At 54.1% G+C, this 9,369-nt stretch overlaps 1 protein-coding gene across 3 annotated transcripts in view; it reads left to right on the plus strand.

Moving 5' to 3' along the window:
- Positions 1-6,055: 6,055 nt before the first annotated feature.
- The window catches only part of Fscn2 (fascin actin-bundling protein 2, retinal), a 10,562-nt gene continuing 7,248 nt past the window's right edge, over positions 6,056-9,369 (plus strand). For all 3 annotated transcript variants that reach the window (XM_005350853.2, XM_026780406.1, XM_005350855.2), the window contains exon 1: positions 6,056-9,261. In XM_005350853.2, coding sequence (XP_005350910.1) covers positions 8,436-9,261 — 826 coding nt within the window. In that variant the 5' untranslated portion in view covers positions 6,056-8,435. The remainder of the gene's footprint in view (positions 9,262-9,369) is intronic.

Raw genomic sequence — 9,369 nt, forward strand, 5'->3', positions numbered from 1 at the left:
GTATAACAGTCCTGGCTGTCCTGGAACTCCATCTGTAGACCAGGCTCATTGTCTTTTTAATGGAGTGGGTATGTGACTGTTTCCTTGACTTCTAGCACTTGGTGGAATTTTTCATTTTTTACAAAGAGTCATTTGTGTGTAGTTGTGTGTCGTGCTGATGCAGGTGTTCTCGGAGGCTGTGTGTGTGTGGATGTGTGTATGTATGTGTAGATGTGTGTATGTGTGTGTGTGGATGTGTGTGTGTGTAGATGTGTGTGTATGTGTATGTGTGTGTAGATGTGTGTGTATGTGTGTGTATGTGTAGATGTGTGTATGTGTGTGTGTATGTGTAGATGTGTGTGTATGTGTGTTTATGTGTGTGTGTATGTGTATGTGTGTGTGTAGGTGTGTGTGGATGTGTGTCGTGCAGATGCAGGTGCTCTCGGAGGCTGTCAAATCCCCTGGAGCAATTGTGAGCTGCCAGTCCCGGATGCTGGGAACTGAACTTGGGTCTGCTGGAAGATCAGCAAGTGCTCTCAACAACTGATCCTTTCTCCAGCCCCTTCACCTTTTTTCTCTAATGTTTTTCCTGTGTTGTTTTGTTTTAGTTTAAAATAGGGTCTCCCTATGTATCTCTGTCCTGGAATTTGCTCTGGAAACCAGGCTGTCCTTAAACTCAGAGCTCTGCCTGCTTCTGCCTTCTGAGTTCTGTGATTAAAGGTGTGCACCACCATACCTGGCCTGAATTTTTTTTTTCATTTTCAACATTTGTTCTGAAGTAATATCAAATATAACTGTTTATAAGCACCTTGCCTACTGTTCCCTGCCTCATTTCTGAGACATTTTACAAGGTTGTCCAGGCTTGATGTCTTAGCATCCCACCTCTTCACAGCACAGCCATCAGGAAAGGATGCTACGATAATCTACGATCTTAAGGTTCCTACTGCTGAGAAGAAACACCATGACCATGGCAACATTTATAAAGGAAAACATTTACCATTTCAGAAGTTTAGTCCATTATTGTCATGGTGGGGAGCATGGCAGCATGCAGGCTGACATAGTGCTGGGGACGGAGCTGCTACACGGTGAAATGCAGGACATAGGAAGTAGACTGAAACACACGGTGTGGCTTGAGCATATGAAACCTCAGAGCCTCCCTCTACAGTGACACACTTCTTCCAACAAGGACACACCTCCTCATGTGCCACTCCCTTTGGAGGCCATTTTCTTTCAAACCACCACATCTACAGTTTGTATATTAGTGATAAGAACATGTTTTTTATAGAGCCAGCCTGGGACCATACATTTCATTTTTTTGTTAAAAGCATTCATACTTTTAATTCTCAAGACCTCTCATTCTGTAACTATTCAGAAATTGACTATGACTCGAGAGATGACTCAGCAATTGGAAGTTCTTGCTGCTCTTCCAGAGGCCCCAAGTTTGATCGCCATCACCCTAAGAGGTGTGACAGCAGCTCCAAGATGTTCAGTTCTGGGTACTGCCACGGAAGCCACGCACGCCACGCAAGCCACGCACACCACGCAAGCCACGCACACCGCACACATGGGTCTTTTTTTCTTTTTCTTTTTCAAGACAGGGTTTCTCTGTGTAGCCTTGGCTCTCCTGGAACTCACTCTGTAGAGCAGGCTGGCCTCAAACTCACAGAGATACGCCTGCTTCTCCCTCCCTAGTTCAGGGACTAACGGTGTGAGCCACCACTGCTCAGCTATAATTAGATCTTTTAATCCCAGTGCTTGGGAGGCGGAGGCGGAGCAAGCAGATGGAGCTCGGTGTGTTCTTAATTAGTGACTGGTGCGGAGGACCCTGCCCACTGTGGGCGGTCCGTACTACCTGATGACCTGAGAAAATGGGCTGAGCATCAGCCATGGAGCACAAGCACACTGTGGCTTCTGCTTCATCTGTTGCCTCCAGGTTTCTGCCTGAACTGACTTCTCTGGATGACGGGCTAAGAGATGTCAGGTGAAATAAACCCTTCCTCCCCAAGCTGCTGTTGGTCCCCACATTTACCACAGCAGTAGGAATCCTACCTAAAACAAGTAGGTTGCAGCAGTGTGTGCCTGTGATCCTAGATCCCAGCACTTGGAAAGAGGCAATGGAGGGGGGATCCCTGGGACTTCCCGCTCAGGAGGGAAAGGTCGCTCTGCAAGGTGGGGAAGAACTGAGTCCAGAGTTGTCTTCTGGTCCACACACACATAATAAATAAACAAGTAGGGAAGATGGAGTGGTGTGGGACAAATGTCTGTATTCTGTCAATTATAATAATAGACGCTGATTGGCCAGTAGCCAGGCAGGAAGTGTAGGGGAACAACAGAGAGCAACGGAAAGGTACCCAGCGTCAATATTTGTTCAGACCTCCAGATGTTAGGAATATTTTCTAGCACGAGCTCTCTGCCCATGCAAAATCCCAATCAAGCCAAATCAAAACAAACCAAATGAAAAGATATCCAGGTTTAATTGGACTCCTGTGCTCTCTGGTGGCCCTGAGGTGAACCAGAAAGTCGCCAAAGTGACCACCAGGGGGAAAAGGGGAAAACCATGTTGTTTATTTTTGGGGGATCATAGCCTGGGGGAGTGGTCTTGACCTTTCCTGGGGAGGGGTCAAGGTATGGTGGGCTACCTTGACCCTCCTCGGGGAGGGGTCAAGGTGCAAGGGGCACAGGGGTGGGGCCTCCAGAGACCAGGGATTTACACTATTCACATACATCCATGCCTACACAAAGGACACACCTTCAATCCCAGCACTCCAGAGGCAGAGGCAGGCAGATCTCTGTGAGTTCAAGGCCAGCCTGGTCTACAGAGCAAGTTCTAGGACAGCCAAGACTGTTTCACAGAGAAACCCTGTCTGGGGGGGAGGGGAAACACTGGGACTGACGTAAGGAGGGTCTAGTTTGTGGAGAGCAAGCTGAGCTCGGCAGGCAGAAGTTGCTGTGTAACTGGGCATGATGTCTGGTGGCCCCTGGTGGTGAGGGCTCACCTTACCCACACAGGTACCTGTCTCCTAGGAGCAGACCTAGTCCTCAGTGAGTCTCACACATTCAGGGACTCAGGAATGCTCTCCCTGCCCTGTGATCACATGCTTGCTGTGATACCCTCCATTCTGTCCTTATTCCTCGTGGAGACTCCTAGCCTTGCTGGAGCCTTGGATTCTCTGACATGGCAGAGTCCTCTGGTCTCTCCTCTCTTGTCTTAGCTTGTGAGACATCACCACCGCTTTGAGGTTTTAAAACACTGAGAGGTGGTAGATCTCATGACTTCTGTTGGTGAAGGGGGCTGGGGTGGCACAGGAGTTGATACACGACAGATGTTTCTGTCACTGTTTTGTGCTCTGGTGGCACCTGGAGATAAACCCAAGGGCCTCGTGTCTAACAGGTAGGGAAAGAGTCTGTCACTGAGCTATACAGCAGCAGTCGAAACTGCTCTTTTAGCCAGGCATGTCTTTACATGCCTGTAATTTCTTTTTTGTTATTTTATGTGCATTGGTGTTTTGCCTGCATGCATGTCTGTAAGGGTGTCAGATCTTGAAGTTACAGACAGTTGTGAGCTTCCATGTGGGTGCTGGGAATTGAACCTGGGTCCTCAGGAGGAACAGCCGGTGCTTTTAACCACCGAGCCATCTCTCCAGCCCACATACCTGTAATTTCAACCCTGGCGAAGTAGAGGATTTCCCTATACAACACAGGGAAATTAAGACAACAACAGCAGCCGGGCGATGGTGGAGCATGTCTTTAGTCCCAGCACTCGGGAGGCAGAGGCAGGTGGATCTCTGTGAGTTCGAGACCAGCCTGGTCTACAGAGCTAGTTCCAGGACAGGCTCCAAAGCCACAGAGAAACCCTGTCTCAAAACAAAAACAAAACAAAACAAAAAAAAAACCAACAATCCAAAACAAGGAGGAAAGACCATGAATTCGAAAGAGTAAAGGGTGAAACCTGGGAGGGTTGGAGGAAGGCGAAGAAGACATGCTCTAATTATATCAGAATCACAAAAATAAAATAAAAAATGGAAAACAGCAACAGAAAGAATCCCGGTGCTTCATGAGCTGCCTTGCTCAGGCAGGGGTCAGGGAGGAGAGGGAGGAGGGGGAGGAGGGGGAGGTGAGGCGCTCGCTGCTGTGCAGGCAAGAGACTCCCTCCCCGTGCTCCTCTGTCTAGCATGACTCCCCTCCCTCGCTGAGCAGAGCCTGTCACCCTAAACCAGGCCTGCGGGCCTCAGTAAGTGAACCTAGGAAGAGTCCACGATGCGAGGCCCCTCCCACTTTGCCCTGTGTAAATGGAACTGCAGAAAGCCCAGCATGAAAAATTAATTCAAGAGCCCAGGGAGGGAGAGAACTGCAGGAGGCGGGGCCTGGGCCTCTGCCAAACTGAACCCTGGGCAGGAGCAGGCGCCCTGTACAGGGTGAGACAGTCAAGGTGTGGGCAGTGTTGAGCAGCATGGGGCCTGCCATTTTTGCAGCGCCAGGGAGCCTGGGAGGCCAGGAAGGGGCTGGCTATAGGGGTTGGCAGGACAGGGATCTGAACTTTTGCCATGGCTGAGGGGTGGGGCTGGAGAGCATCTCTGGAAATGTGAAGTCCCAGGGTTTTCTGGTCTCCCTGAAGGGCTGTGAAAGGCCAGCTCTTGGCCACAGGTCTGTCCAGCTGTTTCCCAGTTCCCAGGGCTCTGGGCCATCCGCGGGGGAACACCCACCCCTGACAAGCCTGTGCCAGCTCACACCACCAGCTTCAGTGCTGCTGGGCACCCAGCCTGGCCCACATGCTGGTTGCCATGGCAGTAGGCAGTACGCTGGCAAGAGACCGAGGTTGGGCTAATCTAGACGGGGGTGGGAATTTATCTGGTTCTGGGGGACTATTAACACTTTCGGGGGCAGGTTTGGAACTAGGGCAGAGAGGCCCTTTAGTAGTCAGGGAGACCCATCCCCCAGCACTCAGAGAGAGGTTTCCTAAGAGCTAGGTGTGTGGTGAGTACCTTGAGTCTGGGGGCCTCCAGGGTACTCTCTGCCCATGGACTCTCATGGAGAAGGGCATCAACTCAGACCCTAGCCTTGCCATAGCCAGGCTAACAGCAGAGGTGACCCTTGCCTTTCAGACTCAGGTTAGAATGGCCCCCTGCTTGGTCCCCTCACAGTGTGCTGTTCTCTGAAGTAGGGGTTGGGGCATTGCTCACCCCAGTGGCCTCTCAGAGTCCCCAAAGGTGCTCCTCCGCCAAGACATACATCAGGCAGTCATCTGACATCGGGGCCCAGACCTGGTGCAGTAGGGTCAGGCAGGCACACTGGGCATACCGTCCTCCCCTCTGGGTCTAGCTGGCTCAGGGTAGACAGATGAACTCCTAGAGGACATTCCCAGGGTGCAGCCTGGACAGGTCACGGTGCCAGACACACACACGGACCCAAGATAAGAGGTGTGCAAGCCGGGCAGTGGTGGCCCACGCCTTTAATCCCAGCACTTGGGAGGTGGAGGCAGGTGGATCTCTGTGAGTTCGAGGTCATCTGGCCTATCTGTAGAGCGAGTTCCAGGACAGCCAGGGCTGCTACACAGAAACCCTGTCTTGAAAAACCAAAAAAATAAAAATAAAGGGTATGTATTGGGGCTGGAGAGATGGCTCGGTGGTTAAGAGCATTGGCTGCTCTTCCAAAGGACCCAGGTTCAATTCCCAGCACCCATATGGCAGCTCACAACTGTCTGCAACTCTAGTTCCAATGGCTCCAACCTTTTCACACAGGCCAAATACGCATAAAAATTAAATGAATAAATAAATAAAAAGAAGGAAAAAAGAAAGGTGTGTTTTTTATCATCTCAGTACCCTGAAGATGGACCAGAGGATCAAGCCTGCCGTAGACTTGTGTGTAGCTGGAATCTGATCTAAACCCTCAATAGGGGAGCCTTCGAGTGGATTATGCCAGCATCCATAAGAGGGTTCTGAGCTGGCCTCTGGGGCAGCATCTTCAGAGGCTGGGCTGGCTCACCAGGTGACTACAGTGACTCAGCCCAGCCCCTCTCCCTGCAAACCTTCACATGCACCAACAGCAGTCCAACTTCCCACAGAACCGCAGCTCATAACACAGGGACAAGACCCAACATCAGTCGGACACCTAGGCATCACCTACTCTGAGATAGAACCCCTGATGGGATCTGGATCTGAGAGACACCCTTTGGAGACCGCAGTGGAGGTCTGGATGGTGAGACCCAAGAGAGCTGCCTCCCTCCAAGGAGACCCTCCTCATGTACCCTGGAGCCCATCATCACACAAACGTCAATGCCAATAGCTCTGCTCCACCTGAGGCTGTCGGGGGAGTGTCCCCAAACCGAGCAGCCACCTACACTCTTGCTCCGTTATCAGGAGACTGTCCAGAGCCAGGCCACTTAGTGCCTGGCGGCCAGACCTCCTCCCGTTAGGCATCTGATGCCGGTGAACCCTGCCAGCACCAGTCAGGCTAATGAAGCCGTTATGCCAATCAGAGAGACTAGACACGCAGGGCTCCTCTGCAGCCTGGCTGGGCCACACTGAGCACAGCTCTCAGCAGTCCCCAGTCCCCGTCACAGACCAGCAGAACTAGCCCCTGGGACCCGACTGAAGTGGGACTGCTCCAAGCCGGTGACATGTCTCTGCATGGACACAGCCTGGACATCACGTCACCTCAGACTGTCTCTAGGGCAGTACCGGCACACGGCCTGACCACACTTTCAGTTGGTGCCTCATCCAGGGGTGTGGTCACAGGGGAGAGTGTGCACACGCTCTGTCGTGAGTCCCATCCTGAGCACTCCATCGAGGCCAGTTCCCTTCCTTCCTCAGTGTTGCCGTGTGCTGATGGCTCTGCCTCATCCTCTGCACACTCTGCCTGCCCCTGTGTGAGTCCCCGACCACGGTGGTCACTTGAGGGGGAAGAGCCCAGGAGGATGACAGGACTGGGGCCGTGGCCGGAACCGCTCCACACCCTCCTATGACTGACCCCCAGGAAGGCCTTCACACGCTGTCGTGGGCTTCCCAGTCCACAACAATCATGCCCCGTTATGAGGAAGAAGACACCAGTTCTGGCTCAGGCCCAGGACAGGCAGCTCCAGTTCCCTGCTTGGCTCTGGTCCCCTGAGGCAGGTGCAGCACACAGGAACGTGGGTAAACCTAAGCAGGGCCACTGACACTCTCCAAGTTTCCTCGGATGCCGGATGGAGAGGGTGCAGCCAGGGGGTCCCAGGGTGAAAAGGAGCCAGGGGTCATGGGTGGCCAGCTTCCAGAATCTGAACAAGTGCACGCCCCATTCCCCCTCTTGGATTCCGTGCGGCACTTTTGGAAATATGGGGGAGACTGTGCCCCACACAGCCCCCTGTTCTCAAGTCTGTAAAGGCCACAAGTCAAGCCCGCATCCCCCTCTGATCTAAGCAGCCGTAATGGGATCCCCAGATCTGCTGAAGGCCCTTGAAGCTAGATCACCTTGAGCCCCCTGCACAGAAGGGAAAAACATCACACACCCCAATAGTTGGCAGAGTACATAGGAACCCTGGTACACCTGGTTCTTTGCCTGCTACAGGGGTGTGTTCCCGCACAAGGCAGTCCCGAATGTGAGCATCACATGGTCTCCCTAGTGTATCATCTGAGGCTGCTCTTTCGGAACCTAGAGGACCAGGAACATCAGGGCACACTGCCTGTCTCCGCGCTGCCATCCCTGGTCAGGGTCAGGGTGTCCCAGCCTTACTACTGGTCCTGCCACCCTTCCTGCTGCCTTCTAGCCCACGGACAGGGACAGCGTCAGACCCAGGGCCGCACACGAGGGTAGGAACCACGGGCCAGGATGGGGCTGCATGCTACAGGGGGCCTTCCTGCTCCTGGCGGCAGGAATCAGAGATGCAGTAATTGGATCCTGCAGAGGATCTGGCTGAGGGTGGAGGGCTGAGATCAGGTTGCCGCCCTGCTGTGAGTTTTCCACTGGCTGCTTTTTCTGCCTTGGGAAAGAGCTGGGCTGGACTGGGGGTCTGAGCTGGGGGGTGGAAGGCCCTGAAGCAAGAGGCAGTAAGAAGAGAAGCTAAGAGGAGTGGGACCCACAAGATAGGATATAGGATCTAGACGGCGGTGGGTGAGGACAAGTAGGTGGTCAGTCTTGCTCTTGTCCTGCTGGGCTTCAGGCTCTGGCCCTGGTGCTCTCCAGGAGCCTCTGAAATCCAAGCTGCGGGTAAAAGCAAGAGGCTACTCCTTCTAGCTGGTGCGTCTCTGATCCGCCCCCCTCACCCGCCCTCGGCTGCCCACTGGCCATGTAAGATCTGCCTGGGTGGCCAAGGCCACAAGACAGAGGCAGGCAGCGTTGGAGCAGGTAGTATCCATGTCACTGGCTAGGCTTGGGGGCCAAGGGCCAGCTAAACAGAGCTGGGCCTCTGGGGGGGCCACAGGGCCCCTGAACACTTAGAGAGAGTGTCCCAGGCCCCTGAAGCTACGTGACTAGCCTTGAAGATGCCAACCAACGGGCTGCACCAGGTGCTGAAGATCCAGTTTGGCCTCGTCAACGATGCCAACCGCTATCTGACAGCAGAGAGCTTTGGGTTCAAGGTCAACGCTTCAGCGTCCAGCCTCAAGAGGAAGCAGACGTGGGTCCTGGAGCCTGACCCAGGGCAGGGCACTGCTGTGCTGTTCCGCAGCAGCCACCTGGGCCGCTACCTGTCGGCAGAAGAAGATGGGCGTGTGGCCTGTGAGATGGATCGGCCAGGCCGTGACTGCCGCTTCCTGGTCTTGCCGCAGCCTGACGGGCGCTGGGTACTGCAGTCGGAGCCGCACGGCCGCTTCTTTGGCGGAACTGAGGACCAACTGTCCTGCTTTGCGACGGCGATCTCCCCGGCAGAGCTGTGGACTGTGCACCTGGCCATCCACCCACAGGCTCACTTGCTGAGCGTGAGCCGTAGGCGCTACGTGCACCTGTGTCTGCAGGAGGACGAGATGGCGGCCGATGGTGACATGCCGTGGGGTGTGGATGCGCTGCTCACCCTCATTTTCCAGAGTAGGCGGTACTGCCTCAAGTCCTACGACAGCCGCTACCTGCGCAGCGATGGCCACCTTGTCTGGGAGCCCGAAGCCCGTGCCTGCTACACGCTAGAGTTTAAGGCGGGCAAGCTCGCCTTCAAAGACTGTGATGGCCGCTACCTGGCACCCGTGGGACCTGCTGGCACACTCAAGGCTGGCCGCAACACGAGGCCCGGCAAGGATGAACTCTTCGATCTGGAGCAAAGTCACCCACAGGTGGTGCTGGTGGCTGCCAACCACCGCTACGTCTCTGTGAGGCAAGGTAGGGTGCATCCATGTGCAGCTGACATTGTGTCGTGTGCCACATGTGTGTGCCACGTGTGCTGGGTTGTGTGTGTGCATCCGTGTGCAGCTGACATTGTGTTGTGTG

The sequence above is a fragment of the Microtus ochrogaster genome, chromosome 7 (assembly GCF_000317375.1).
Source record: "Microtus ochrogaster isolate Prairie Vole_2 chromosome 7, MicOch1.0, whole genome shotgun sequence".
Taxonomy (NCBI): domain Eukaryota; kingdom Metazoa; phylum Chordata; class Mammalia; order Rodentia; family Cricetidae; genus Microtus; species Microtus ochrogaster.